The sequence below is a fragment of the Haliaeetus albicilla genome, chromosome 25 (assembly GCF_947461875.1).
Source record: "Haliaeetus albicilla chromosome 25, bHalAlb1.1, whole genome shotgun sequence".
Classification (NCBI taxonomy): domain Eukaryota; kingdom Metazoa; phylum Chordata; class Aves; order Accipitriformes; family Accipitridae; genus Haliaeetus; species Haliaeetus albicilla.
The window spans coordinates 2,222,502-2,237,748 of record NC_091507.1 but is presented as its reverse complement, the minus strand read 5'-3'; the positions used below and the strand labels follow the sequence as shown (position 1 = coordinate 2,237,748).

The 15,247-nt window shown below is 40.0% G+C and overlaps 1 protein-coding gene across 1 annotated transcript in view; it reads left to right on the top strand.

Annotated features, from left to right (window-relative positions):
- The window catches only part of EGFL6 (EGF like domain multiple 6), a 41,989-nt gene extending 28,638 nt beyond the window's left edge, over positions 1-13,351 (top strand). Inside the window, exons 9-12 of the mRNA XM_069770388.1 lie at positions 7,970-8,050; positions 9,970-10,056; positions 11,281-11,546; positions 12,705-13,351. Coding sequence (XP_069626489.1) covers positions 7,970-8,050; positions 9,970-10,056; positions 11,281-11,546; positions 12,705-12,800 — 530 coding nt within the window. The 3' untranslated portion in view covers positions 12,801-13,351. The remainder of the gene's footprint in view (positions 1-7,969; positions 8,051-9,969; positions 10,057-11,280; positions 11,547-12,704) is intronic.
- Positions 13,352-15,247: the final 1,896 nt, after the last annotated feature.

Sequence of the window (15,247 nt, the reverse complement as noted above, 5' to 3'; positions counted from 1 at the left end):
TTGATTCATGATAGGCATGCTCATCACCCTAAGTAGTGTGCATTGTTCAGAGGAAAAACATAGACTTTCGTGTCTTAGTGTTTCAAATGATATAGACCGTATAACAGGTACCACTGTTGTGCATGCCATTCCCAACTAAAAAATAACTACATAAATCACAGAGGGGATTTTTTATCCCTTTTGTTTAAATATGAGAGTTTATCTGAATGGACACTCTCAAATTTAAAGCATTTGATGGTATTTGAGCAGGAGTCTTGCTTAATTTCTGACATTAGTCATTTATCAGGAAGATTGACAGAGGGTTCCTCAGTCTGCTTTCAGGTGTTTCCTTCCAACTATTATCTTGTATGCTATGCAATTTCTTGCTGTGTTCTTTAAAGTTTTCGGCTGCATTTTAATTGGTTTTTTGTACATCTGGCTCAGTTAAACATTCTTGAAGGTAGTGGCAAAAACATGTAATATGAAAAATATACCCTGCTAATAGTTTATTCATGATACTCTCTCTTTTCAGAAGTGTAGAAAAATAAATACTATCCCACAGGAATTAAAATTATGCAACATATTTCATAATGATAAAAATGAACACAAATGAAGTTTAAGTTAGCATTCAAATTGTTGCTCTTTGATTTGAAAAGATACATAATTTTTTTAAAGGAAAGATTATTTTAAAGTCCTCTGGAAAAAATGGTCTATAATATTGCTACTGTAAGAAAGCCAAGAAATGAAAAAATACATTTGAGAATACTTCTTTGCCAAAGGCACAGTTCTCCTAAAACTGACTTTTTTTGGTTTTCAGCAGTAATTGGCCTCTTTCAGTTCAGGCTAAGGGCATAGACTAATATGGCTTCCCCAAATTATGCTAGTGAGCTGATAAACAGAGTGAAGTCAGGGCTTTGTTCACCAACCTCCCCCCTTCCTGCAAATATTAGCAGTGAGTGCTTATGGCATATTTCAGTTTTGCTGACAATACCAAACCGGGGAGAGCGACCCATACGCTGAAGGGCAGCGCTGCTATTAGGAGGGACCTGGCCAGGCTGTGGAAATGGGCTGACAGGAACGTTGTGAAGTTCAACAAAAGCAAATGCAAAGGGAGAGAAAAGCCTTGTGCAACATTACAGACATGGGGTGACTGCTTAGGAAGAGGCTTTGCAGAAAAAGGGAAGCGGTTCTTCCCCTCTGTTTGGCGCTTCAAAGACCACATCTGAGGTGCTGTGTCTGGGTTTGGGCTCTCCGTGACAAGACAGATGAGGACATACTGTACTGGGCTACGTGACGTGACGCGATTGCAAAGGGTGGATCACGTAACCTTCCTTTTGAGTACTTGGTGCTACGCTATTTGGAATGCAATCATTTCCCAGATTTCAGTTTGAGTGAGGGCACTCGGGGGAAATCCTCTGTCTGTAGGGCAAGCCAAACAATATACCAGAGATTTTTGTCATGATGTTTGGTGAGATTCTTTTTCAAGGAATTTCTCAACCAAACCAGGACATTTGAACACCGTATACCCGGGCTAGGCAGAGACTACTTGTCTCTACAAAATTGCCACTACAACTGACAGCAGTGACAGCACTGGATATTATTGCTTGAAAACATTAAAGCACTGTGTTTTATCTGTATTTTTGCCTATGCTGCCTTTGTTCCAGTCACATTTGGCTGGAATTTTCCATTATTAATATAAGGGATTTATATGCTGAACATGCTAGAGAGGTTTTATTTTGCCAGGGGATACAGGCAGAAGGTTGGTGTGCTTCTTGATACAGGGATACGAGTATGCCCAAGATGTAGTTTCCTTAAGTATGTGAACTCTGTATGATTTACAGCTTTCTTGTTTGATACCAACTGTGTATAGGACTTAAGGCACTGTGCCATTTGCATTTTTCTTTCAGTATGGGTTGCCTATGTTAACAGTGTTTCCTTTCCTTTTACATTTCATTATGCTATACTTGATCCTTGTAATTATAAAAATTCAGTCATGATTTAGGCACTTAATTGCTTGAATATTTGGCTTTAAAAACACTTTCATTTTTAATGATACTGAATGATCCTTTGGAGTACATGATTAGCTCAAATTTACAGCTCGTAAATTTACACATCAGTTTTTTTCCTCCTCTGCTGATGTCTAATTAGCAGTGATTCCTTTACTACCACATTAAGTTCATCCATGTAATCCCCTCAAGTATTCACATAGCATCTGCTTTTTGTATTATTAATATTGGTATTGTTTGTCTTCCAGGAAGAGTAGTTTATTAGGAAAAATGGATAGGTCACACTTTTCAGAGATCCTAATTATTATTTTAAAATTTCTGTATTGTTTTATCATAGTAGTTTTACTACATAATAAATATATAGGGAGCCACAGAAAAATACTGTTGGGAAAAAAGTAATTATTATACAGAGATTGAAATTATTAAAATAGGCCAATTATCAAAATACAGGACCTTCATGAAAACTACTACTCAGTTTTTTTTAAAAACACAATAGTTAAAGATAGCAAAGTGAAGCCCCCAACATTTAAGAAATGTCAAAATTAAGGTCATCAGTGAAAACTTAGATATTTTTCTTATGATACAGTCTGTAATGACTTTAAATGCCTATTTTCCATGGGATCCTTACCTTGTTCAGTGTGAAGGAAGGACCTGTCCTGCTGTGAAAAGTGCAGTTCAATAAATAGGACTCTGTCCTATTGATTGCAGAAATTGCAGTTGTATAGGAAATGAGAGTAAACCAAAGTATTGGAAAGCTCCTTACTGTGCGAGAAATGTCCTTTTTGTACACAGAAGAAGACAGAAGGAGGTGGACCAAAGTGCTTGGTTACATAAGCAATGACTGTACAGCTGCTACACTCAAGCTAGAGGTGAATTTATAGTGCACAACCTTAATTCTGTCATCTTCTAACGTTTCAGTGCTTTTCGTATACCATTCATAATCCAGAATGGTATTGCCAACTGTAACTAAATTCCATATTCTGTACTTTATCAGTTTATGAAACTTATATCATGCTTAAAGCACTCCTGTAGTACCATGCAGCCAGCTGGAATGATAAAGAGGTTTTGGTTTTCTGGTTTATTTGGCAATACTAAAAGTGGACTGTTTCCCTCATGGGTTCTAGGCTCTTAATTCTGAACAAGAGCACTCTCTCAGTTAATCAGGATGTTTGCTCATAATCTTACTCTTTTCTGATAATTACACCACTGTGTGAGCGAATAATGTGCAGTCCACAGCTATAGACAAAAGGCTTAAAAGATGTCAGACATCTGGCAAAGGTAATTCTTTCAGAGGAGGATGTGGTAGCAGAGATGTGGCATATGCCTTTGAGTCCTACATAGTGATATAGTGTGTATATGGTAAGCTAGTCTTCATTTTACTACCTCTTATATTCTGCTTGAATTTTTTACAGTACCCACTGTGGTTTTCTGGGGGTTTTTTTTATAGGCTTTGAACATCAGAGAGCAGTGTTAGAAAGACAGCAAGTACCATTTTTGTGAGAGTTTCTACATGCTGCAGTATCAGACACTTTAGAATTCTACATGTTAGAATTACTAACAGTAAGTTACTTTTCCCAAATTTTGCATGCTATTTTTACATTTAGACTAAGTAGACTACCTAGGCAAAACCAGGCATAGGCATTTTCCAGGGGAGGGAAAAATCAAACAGCTGTAACAAGAAATAAAAATATACCACGTTGCCCACAACTAGCATACTTAAACACATGGGTGCTTATATTCTACTGTATACCTGTTCTTCCAGTATAGCTGCCTCAGCAAGAGCTCAATGTGGTGCCACAGATGATTTATAAGGAATACAATCCCACTAACAGGGGAAAAAAAAGGAATTAAAGCTTTAAGGATAGCACATGCATTACTGCAGACAAATAGAAAATTACTTCCAAGCTATAAACCAAGCCGTATTTTTTTCAGACAAAAACGTCATTTCCAAATGCACTATAAGTAATTTTATATACAGCAGTTGAAAAAATATATACAGTAGCTGGCAAAGCAGAGAGGTGAAACCAAGTGCACATAAAGGAAGATCTATCAGTGTTTCCAGTAAGCTCCTTTAGCACCACAGAGTCACTTACCGGTGCTTTTGTACTGTTTCTGAAGGGTGCCCATATAACAGTGCTCCACAGACCTATTCTACTGAGCTCTGCTTGTTGGGTTTGGGGTTTTGGCTTCTTTTTTTTAATTTCTTTTTTACTTTGAACCTTTTAATATTGCAGCTCAGTCCAAGCAGTGCTTTTCCAGATGTGCTCCTCAAGCTTCCTATTGCTTTCATGATCTCTTTGGCCCTTATTTGACATACAGACGGGCTTGAGGGTCTGTCTTCGTGGTACTTTTCAGGCAGACCTGAGCTCACTCCAGTTGTGCTCCAAGCAAGCCAGGTGCAAGCCAGCTCCCAGCAAGAAGTCATGCAGTCAGAGCTGGTGCAACTGGCAGACCCGTGCCAACAAACCTGTTTGACAGGCGGAGTGAACTGGTGTCTGCCTGCACTTCTAGGAGGACGCTGCTGTGCGCTGTACGAAAGAATATGCTTGAACCTAACTAGCTCTTTTGCTGTATCTTTTAGTGGCAGTCTGTTATCTTTCCTTACTTTCTTGTCTAAAGGTCCCCGGGCAGGGGGATGGCTAGGAGGTGGCTCTCAGACCTCACCTATTTCATTATGCGCAGAGCTCCCTGTAAGCCTGGTGGTTTTAAAGTGGAATTCTGGTTTCATGTATAAATGTGTTTCTAAATCCCCTTCATGGCACTCTATTTAGCCACGTTTATACTAGAACAATGTCTGAATGCTTCTTTTCAGCACTACTTTCTCATTTTCTGAGGTTATTGCTAAGAAGTGTTTCCATGATTGCAGACATCCTCAGTAGTTTCAGAGTTGTTTTATGTGAGTCCTATTATTTTTTAGGGAAGTACTTTCAGCCAGACAGAGCTGGCTGGGGCTGTTCTATTTTGCAGAGTTTCTTTCCTTGCTGCAGTTCCTGATATATAATACAATTGGCAAACTGCATCTAACATAGCTCAGAGATTGCCCCTCCTCAGAACAGGGGCATTACTCAGATACGTGTCACAAATAGCAACACTGAATTTCTTGCAGATGCAAGAACCTGTGTCGCCAACACGGTGGCTGTTCTCAGGATCAGAACATCACCAGTTTATTGACGCTCAGCTCATCATCAACATTCACAGACACAACTCCTATGGAAATTGGGGGTAGTTAGTTATACAGGTACTAAAGACCTGGGCATTAGCTCTCTCTGCCACTAATTCCTGCTGATAAGATCAACCCATCTTACCTCCTAAGAGTATCATGATGACATCAACAGTTAAGAATGTATGGCGCCATGGTACAAAGGGTTTTATATGTAGAGATTATATAGTACCTAGTGCTGCAGATAAGTAGATGGGTGGGCACTAGCAGTACAGAAAGAAGGATAGACTCTGCTGTGCCTGAAGTGGGACGTATATGAGCTTTTGTTGGTGGCAGTATGTTCTTAGGGAACATGAGACAAGGCCTGCCTTTCTGCAAGCACCACTTGACAGCAGAAGAGCCGAAAAGAGCAATCCTGACTCCTGCTTAGTACTTAGGTGTCGGTAAACTTTGGACCCTGTCTATGTCCAGTGATGGTCTGATGTAAAATGTAGGCACATTCCGAGTAGTAAGGTTTCTTGGAAAGCTTTCTGTAAGCTGAAGCTTACGGTTTCTCATAATATGCGGCTGATACCTTCCAGTAAGTGGAGAACTGGAGTGTAATGCCTGACACTGAAAACAAAAATAGATTTGGATACAAAATTTGGCTTTTTTTATGTGCATGACAGTTCTTCACTTGAAGAATCTGCAGCACACAGCTACACCTCAAGTGAATTCAAGTGTAATTCAATAACTCAATAAATAAATCATTCTGGCAGCTGTTGTCTTCTGTTAAATCACACCACTCTTTCCAGAACTGATCACATTTTAATAGCTCTCTTCATTTTGGCAAGGGTTTTCACAGCCTGAGCCTCTTTCACTAAGTATGAGGCAAATTTTACGGCATGACAGTAAACTTGACACCTAATCTCTATGTGGCTGTTCCTAAATGTGTATCTGTAGACATGTATTAATTTGGAGAAAGATATATTAATCCTTGCCTTAAGTAAGAATATTATCCAGGTGATTTAAGCAATGGTCTGGGTGAGGGGAAGGCTGCAAGGGCAACAAGAGAGGACACGCTCCTGGCAATTCATCAGAAAGCTTGTAAGATTGCACGAGTCTCCTTTCTTGGCTCAATTCAGCACCTCTGGAAGTGCCTCCAGGGCCTCTTCATCAGCGTGTGTTTTCTCTGTGTACACACAGAGCAATTTTTGACAGTTTTGAAGGAGAAGAAAGGTTAAGGAGATGGCACTGTCTTTATGGTGCTAGGAGGCTCTGGATTGCAGTGGGTTGTAAGTATATTCTTAAAACTGAGTATGTGTTTACGACTGTGAGTATGTTGCAGTATTTTGATGGAAAGCCCTAGGTCAGTGGAACTCATGGGAACAAACTTTCTGCTGAACAAATGTGTGTGCATGTGAAAGTAATGACTTGTAAAATATTTGGCATTTGCAACTTTCTAATAGCATGTATGATACAATGCTGAGTAGGGAAAAGTAATTTCCATTTCCATAGCTCCTATCATTTGGCACTGTTGAGGAAGTCTGAGCTTTTCTTAGCGTTGCTGCCCACGTGGTGTGCTTGAAAAGTGAACTTCAGTCTGTCAGGCTTTCCACTAACACCTTCTGTAAGCAGTAATCCAAAGGATCCTCCCTCACTCCTCCTCTAAAATGGCACATTTCAGCTCCTTCTGTTTTCATAGGTGTGTACGTATATATCATAGGTATCATCTGCGTACATGTTTGCAAAGGATAGAATCCTCTGCCAGTGAAAGCAGATCTTCCCCTTATCTCATGTGTGATTAGTCACTTACACAGGCTCTGCACAAAGAAGTTGAGACTATAATTTTTTTTTTAATGAGCGCACTTCTCTGTTAATCACTTCAAATAGTACAAAAGAAGCTTATTCACAGAGCTTTAAAAGTACTTAGAGTATTTTAGAGTATTATTTAGAGTAAATAAGAGTTTGCAAGCTTCTCTATCTTTGTAGCTCATCAGACAGGAGAAGTTTTGCCTTGGTCTCAGAGGCTGCTGCTGAAAAACAGCGCTTCTTGAGTAACTACCTCCTTTAGGCCAGTATCTTAGGGAATGCACCTAACATTCATTGACTGTGCTGCTGTACCGACTCTTCCAGTTTGGCACAAGACATGTCAACCAATTTTTACATAAGAACTTGTTCAGGGGTTCCCACCAGGACTGGTTATCAAAACATCAGGCTGTGCTTGCCAGCTGTTGCAGGGAGGGTGAGGAAGAGGTTGGGCAGTCGCTGCACCCTTCCTTCCCAACAGACAGCAGAGCTGACCAGCTTTGCAGGACAACATGTACCCCAGCAGAGAGTACGGCTTCAGAAAAATAATTTCCTGGGGCTTCTGTTACAGCTTACCTGAATATAGACCTGTGGGCCTTTGAACTCCCGATGTTTATAGCTTTTATGAAGTCTCTGATATTACCCTGCTGCTTTTGGCAAAGTGCTGCCAAGCCATTGAGCTGTTGTCTTCACTGTCTGGTAGAGTTCAGGTACATTGATTATTAGTTGAAGTTTTGTAGCAGGAAAGCAGATCACCACGCCAAAGAAAGACCACGGTCACCATTTTATGACCTTGTGAATCTTGTAGCTCCGTTGCCCACAGCTTAGAAGGCACAGTGCTATGGAAAACAGCAATTAAACAAAGTCTTAAAACTCAGAGTTAGTATCTAACTGGGGTTAGGAATGTGAGTTTGGTGGTGGAGTGGAAAACACATACACTGAGTTATTCAAATAAATGATGACAACTGATATAAGGAATAAAGTTCCATCTTCTGTTCCTGTGATGACTGAGCACTTGACAAGTTGCTTTCCCTAGTTCCCAAGGTGAAAGAAGCAGCTGCCTTCAGCCCTCTCCTGGCACAGAGGAAAGTTCCAGTGTCGAGACCAGAGCAAGAAGGTACATTATTTTTATTCTACAGTATTTATTTTCCTGTGTATTGTGTGTTTTCATGACAACCTATATTAGCCAAGCCAGAACCAGTTTAAAAGCCTTTAACATAAAGCAAAGGTTTGGTGAGTGTGTTAGAGACAGTATCTGGCCAAACCGTTCTGCCAGTTCCAATGTGAGAAGCTGTTTTTGTGTCCTTTTCAAAACATACTTTAACTGTTTATAAGCCATGTATAGAAAGTCCCCCTGCATTGAAACTTGACTTGTAATTGAATTTCACATGATTTATTTCATAGTAATGAAAAAATAAAGTCATTTCTATAGTCTATAAAATGAAACCATGTTAGAAGAGCATTGCATAGCACGCAACAATATGCAATGTCCTTCAGCCATATTCTCTTGGTTTTTCTCCTGGTCCTCTGCCCGAAGTCAATAGGATTTTCCCCTGAGCAAGACTGAATAAATATTTATCCTGAATCTTAAATAGCCTGGCTATGAATTTATGATAGTTCCCAATTAATCAGTAAGTCCTGTGGATATCAGAGTAAGATGATACTACCTGTTCTTTCTCACATTAAAAAATTGTTGCAAAATCACTGAGGGGAGCATACAAGGTCCAAGACCTGTCAATTTATGTACACAACTTAAGCTTCTGCCATGCCTTAGGAAACTGCTTCATGCACATTCAAACAGAAAGCTTCACTGCCTTTTGGAAACTATATATATTTTTGTAGCTCTGGTCAAAGCAGAGGATAAAGGCAGATCAAAGGGCACTCTACCCCTCTCCTGGTGGGAGACAGTTTCCCTGGGATGGACAGAATCATGAAGCTGACTATAAGGACCTGCTTACAAGAGCCATGGAAAAACCGAGAATCCAAAAGGGGGGACTGAGAGATTGTATTGAGCTGATGCATTTACAGGGCAGCATCCTCCTCCTGGGGAGTTCCCAGCCAAGTGGGCAGGGGCTGAAATGCTGGGATTGGCTGTAGCTGAGATTATTTTTATGACAAAACCAATCCACAAATCCTTCCAAATCTTAAAGAAAACAAACCAACACAAAATAGACAGATGTGCTGGCTGACATTAAGGGGAAGATACCGGGTTTTTTCCAATTCAGAAAGCAGTAGTCTCAGAAACAATGGATTTATACAGTAAAGCTCTCTAAATGCCATGTACCTCACTTGTTTGTCTCATGATAAAATACATGAAAAGAACAAGAAGAATGCTTCTTTCTGAGGAAATTCAGATGGCTGACGTATTATTCTTAACCTGATCTGTCATGCTTGCATTGCACAGTGTTTCTTTCTTTGTGTATGTAATGCTTTTCATCTGCCCAGTCACGATGGCTGTGGTGTGCTCTGGGTGACACCCTTTTTCAGTGTGCTCTAAAGGCCAAGTGATTTGCGCTATTCCCAGCTCCACGTAGTATGAGTATCAACTGCTGACTTAAAGTATTCCTCTCATGGGAAGCCAGCTTCTCTCTTTCAAAGGATAGAACTGGAGCTTGAGCATCTCAGCTGATTACAGCTACAGCAGTGTAACAAATGGAGAGAGGAAAGCTCCAAAGTTGGCAGTTCCCAAACCATTTATGATGCTAGAGTTCAAAACTAACACCTCCAACTATACTTGGTGATTGGCAGGCACTCAGTATACAGAAGTCACAGCATATAAACTCATGTGCACATGGGAGATTGGCAGTAAAAAGACAACAGATTTTCCTCTGAGTTAGAGAAAGAATTACTATATAAATTCTAATGTTTTGCTTTTTTGCAATTTAATATAGGTCAGCACTATCTGAACTCAGTAGATAATTTTAGGATTATCTATATATTAATAACTGGGTGAATAAAGAGCAAACTATTTTTATCAGTACTTACGATATAGTGCTCCTCTTATCTCTGAGTCTCCATTGCCAATTTTTTTTTCAGTTGATTGCAGCTTCAGCCGAGGGGTCTGCGACTGGAAACAAGATGCTGATGATGACTTTGACTGGAATCCTGCTGATCGAGATAGAGGTATTTAAAGATCTGTCCTCTAGCTATGCTTTGATTTGATGGCTCACCCCCTCCAAAAAAAGGGGGGATGGAGGGGAAAACAGAATCAAGAATTAGCTTTCCTATCAGTGGCTTATCTTTATAAAAGAAGAAAGGAGGCAGAGAATGCTGGGAGTAGAAATTGTTTCTTTGAAATATCCAGTGGCAACTGGTAATCAGCAACGTATTTCAACAGAAACAAATCAAAAGATGAGAAAAATTATTAGAATATAACTGTTGGGAATTGCAAGGTACAAGGCAATGGCAACCTTATTAGTTACACATTGTGTCTCTCCAAGACTGGTAGGGCATTTAATCACACATCTGCCATTTAGAGGGATGTGGCGGTGTAGTCACTCACACGGCTTAGACAGCACTGTGATAACTGCTCAGAAATCTCAAACTCTGCAAGGCAAACTAGTGACGGCATTCCTCAGAATGAGCCGAGGGCAGGGGGCTCTTCAGGAACAACCGATACCTGACCTGGTACCAATGGCAGGCCTGCTAAAACCTGAGAAAGAGCTCCACGGGTGCGATGTGTGACTGCTGTGTGGGTGTCTATAAAAAAGGGTGGCTGAAGAAACTCTTCCCTCACAGTCTTTCCATCCCAGTCTTTCTTCACTAATCCTTCCTCTCCTGCTCCGTATATTTCCTTTTCCCCAAGTCCCTTCTCTGTGCTGTCACTTCCAGGAAGACCTTACCCTGACCTTACCCTGTCTCCCCAAACTTACATCTGCTGATTATTTATGGGCCCAGATGGTTTAGCCCTTTATCACTTTGTGTGTCTCCATAATTTCATTGGTCCTCCAGGGTTTGGGGAATAAGTTATCAGTTCCTTTATGAGTTTGTCATCACTGCAGAGGACAGTGGAAATGGTCTGACCACAGAGGCGCAGCAGCACGTTTCAGGCTGTTGCATTTGAAAAACTGAGATGGTTTTGCCTTTGAAAGGTAGCGCAAGGAAGAACGACTGTAATTGCCAGTGAAATATGAACTCATCTCGTCTGTAAACTGATCTGACTTCCAGATCAGAGAAGCTTATTCCTTGAAAAGTACACTTCCCTGCTGCTTTTCTCCAGTCTGATTTTAAATTATTCCAGTAACACAGCTTCCACGCATTTTCTTAGCAAATATGTGTTCAATTTGCTAATAAATAACACAAGTCTGTTAAAGATGCATTTTCCTTTTTTTTTCTTTTCGTTACAAGGTGATGGGTACTACATGGCAGTTCCAGCTTTTGTGGGGCACAAGAAGGATATGGGGCGTCTAAAACTTCTCCTCACTGACCTCAAACCAAAGAGCAGCTACTGCTTGATTTTCAGTTATCGGCTTGCTGGTGAGAGAGTGGGGAAACTTCGAGTGTTCCTGGCAAACAAAAAAACTGCTCCTGTCTGGGAGCAGAACAAAGGAAAAGATGAAAGGTGGAGAACTGGAAAAGTAGAGATATTTCAGGGGGCTGAAACAACCAACAGTGTAAGTATAACACAATTTATAAGCCAAATACCATAATCAACAGCTTAATTTCCAAATCCTCAAGTGTTCCACCAACTGTTTTGTAGGCATAGCTTACTGGCAATTGAAAGGCTTATCTGAAAGGGGAAACAGGAACACCAATTTTAGGAGGCAGAAATTATTACTGGTTGTAATTTCAGAACTGAATTACCCCAGTTGGTTAGAACATTGATGCCAGTAATCCTGTCATTTTGTAAAAACTGCATCAGATCATAAATTAACACAATGAAAATCTCTGTTTAAAATCTCATGCAAAAGAAGCATACATATATTCCTGGAAAAATGAAAATTATCCCTGTTTCATAGAAGAGGATGCTCTCAAACCACACTAAACCAGGTAATTAGTGCAAAAGGAGACATCATGTATAATCAAGGATGGGCATTCACCCTAGGAGCAGGACATACTAGCCAACAGGGAACACTCTGCACAGAAAACTGCCTCCATCAGGGATTCAGCAAGTTTCTCCTTGAAATGCTACGGCCTGGTTTTCATTTATGTGACTGAACATTTTCAGTGCTGTGTAAAGGCTTCTACTGTATAACTGAATACTGGGAGTATAAATGAAATGCAAGCTCTTTCAAGGTTCTTTGCACTACTGGAATGATGTAGAAAAACCCTTACACAGATGAGAATCAGACTATAAAATAAAAGCCCAGGCATCCTATTCATAAAAATGAACATACTCTCCATATATAGTATACACACTATACTATATATAGAGAAAGAATAAATATATATATAGTATATACACCCAAAACCCAAGGATCGAAATAGATGGAAAATGAACAGTTGTAATGTCTTCAAGAAAAGGAGTGCACGAACGTTACACACTGTGATAAAACTACACTATTGTAATAGGATTTCACTCAATTTGCATTTTGTCAATGAAAATAAGTAATCTTGTTAAAGGAATCCATTTGGTGTTGTAAATCTGTGCAGAGGATTATCAGTCTAGTTCAATAATGCACAGAAACACTAAAAACGGCAAGGATTTAAGTCATTAAGTCCTGTATTGTGATAAAACATTCCTCAGACATAGCACTATAACTAATTAAGAGTTGCTAAATGGTTGGATAAACTACCTTTTCACTGTTAATACATCTCTCTTCTTATGACAGGTCACTTTTGAATCAGAACGTGGGAAGGGCAAAACTGGAGAAATTGCAGTGGACAATGTTATACTAATTTCTGGTCTATGCCCAGAAGATACCTGATAATGGATATTTGAGTATACTGGATTTAATCCTATTTTTAATATTTGCCTTACTAGTAGTGTATTTTTGTATCATTTTCTTTATAAAAAACCAAAACCATAAAGACTGTGCCTTGAATTTAATGCAGCAATGAAAACAGAAAAACTGACATCTGCAAGATGCAGAGAACACTTTTTAACGAGTTATTCTAATACATGCTTTGAGTGTAGCACTACTGTATTTTATAATTCAAGGTCAGGGTTTCTGAAATATTATTTGTCTAGCTTTTTTACAAATTCTACATACTTTTATTCCTTGAAGTTCCTTTCAAGGCTATTCTTAAGTCTTCTATTTCATTTATTCTACTCTACGAGAACATGAAGCAGTATTTAAGAGGATGTTACTACTTCTGGTGACGTAATTTTAACTTCCTACTTAGTGTGTAGATATTCAACCTGTTCAAGTAAGAGGAAAGAGAGAAGCTTTATTTCCTTCTTGATGGAGCTACGCAAGTTGTAAGTGGAGTCATGTCTTTGAGGAATATTTTCATTACTAATAAAGTATGTAAAATACCTTGTTTGTCATCAGTGTCTGAGTCTGTTATGGAGGCTCACACAATCAAATTCAACAGGTGTTAAAAGTCAGATTTATTCTTCAGTAAAAAGTTAGTTAGAACCTCGGTAACATTTGTGAACCACAGGCTCAATGATGTGAGGGGAATTAGTACCACACAGCCAACTCAAGAATTCTTAAGATTTAAAAATGATGACTCAAAATGCGCATATCGCTCCCCTAAAAGATGAGGGCTCTCAACCTCGAGGAGCTACCTAGGGCAGCGTCCCAACCCAAGGGGAGAGTCCCCGGCTGCAGACCTGCTGCTCCGAGGAGGACCGACTGACTCAAAACGTCCTCCGGCGGGATCCTGCTTAGACCCTTGTCGCATCTGACCCGGGGTCGTTTTAATCCAACACTTCGTCTACCTGCGCGTCTCAGACCTGTCAGTTCCATTTTCAACCTGTGGCCTCTGGGGTTTGGGGTTTTTCCCCCTCTCCTCCCTGCCCAGAGAAGTTTTGTTTCCTGTCGGGGCGGGTGTATCTGCCAGAGAGTCACACAAATCACTACTTAGAAGTTATCCCTTTATAGTTTTATAAGCATTTAATGTTCATCATTAACAGACGATGTTACCAACTGATACTTAAAAAAAGACACTTATGAAACTTCACATTATGTACTGTCCTTCAGGAACAAATTGGTGCCTGCTGGATTGCAGGCCTACTTTACCCCACAGAGGTGTGAAAGAACGGTTTTCATTTTCCAGCAGGCAGTGGTCACACAATAAGGCTCCTTCTTATTCAACTGAAAAAAAAAAATAATCTTTGTTTCAAGTCCCTCTATGTCTCTTCAAACTTCGGCAAAAGGGATGGAGACTATCCACTATCCCCAGGAGCAGGGAGGTGAGCAGAACCTTCTCCCACAAACTAGGAGCTGCCACCCATCCACCCTTGCCGATGCACACACACATGTACATGTACATGTACACATACACGTATGTGTTTGAGGAGGGTGTAGAATCCAGGTTCCACCTTTTCTGAAAAGAAGATGAATGACAATGCTGTGGAGGACAAGACCATCTTCTTCTGTCTCATGATATCTTCTGAAAGTACCCAACAGTCTGGATCCCAAGAGGACAGAGCTGCCCATGGAGAAGCCCTGGTTCAGGCAATGCTCAGTTAAATATGTGTACATACATTTTCCTCTTGGTTAGCTCTGTGTATCCCCTTCTAGGTTAACTGCGCACTGTTTTTTATTGGTGATGGTCTTTATTTTATTTCTTGTATGAAGAATGGGACATCCAAAAAGAATTGAATAGAATTTTATAGAGAAACGCTAAAGAACCCTGAAGAATTCAGCCTATACAAACCTAAGCTTTTTAACAAAATCCAACTCCAAAAGTTCAAACAGCTTGAATTGCACCTCTGAAGCAAGTCAGGGATGCTTGAGACATTTCTTTTTGAAACACGGTATTTTTGCACTTTGCACACAGCTGAGGAAAGAGTAAAGAAGACTGCAAATGTCTGCAAAGTTTACAGTAGCTATGTAATCAGGAAACACTTGTTCTTTGTTAGAACTGATTTGTGTTACGAGACAGGTGCTCTGAGAACTGTACATGGACTTCAGCTTTGACATATGAATTTCTTTCCTGGTGTCTTCAGAGGTGCTGAGGACATTACAGAAAACGGACTTGAGAAAACCGAACTCTCTTTATTCTCAGAGCAAAGACCCTGGGAGTTTCAAAGTGAGGGGCAAGTTCCCTCAGTAGTGGATGGGATACTGACTGTGATCTCAGGATGCCTGAAGAACCTGGTCGCAATGAGGCAGAAAAGTGAAACACGTATTTTTTCTGGACTCACTCCTCCTCATCTGACTCTCTGAAGTTGAACTACCCTTACTAAAGAATGAGAAAATGA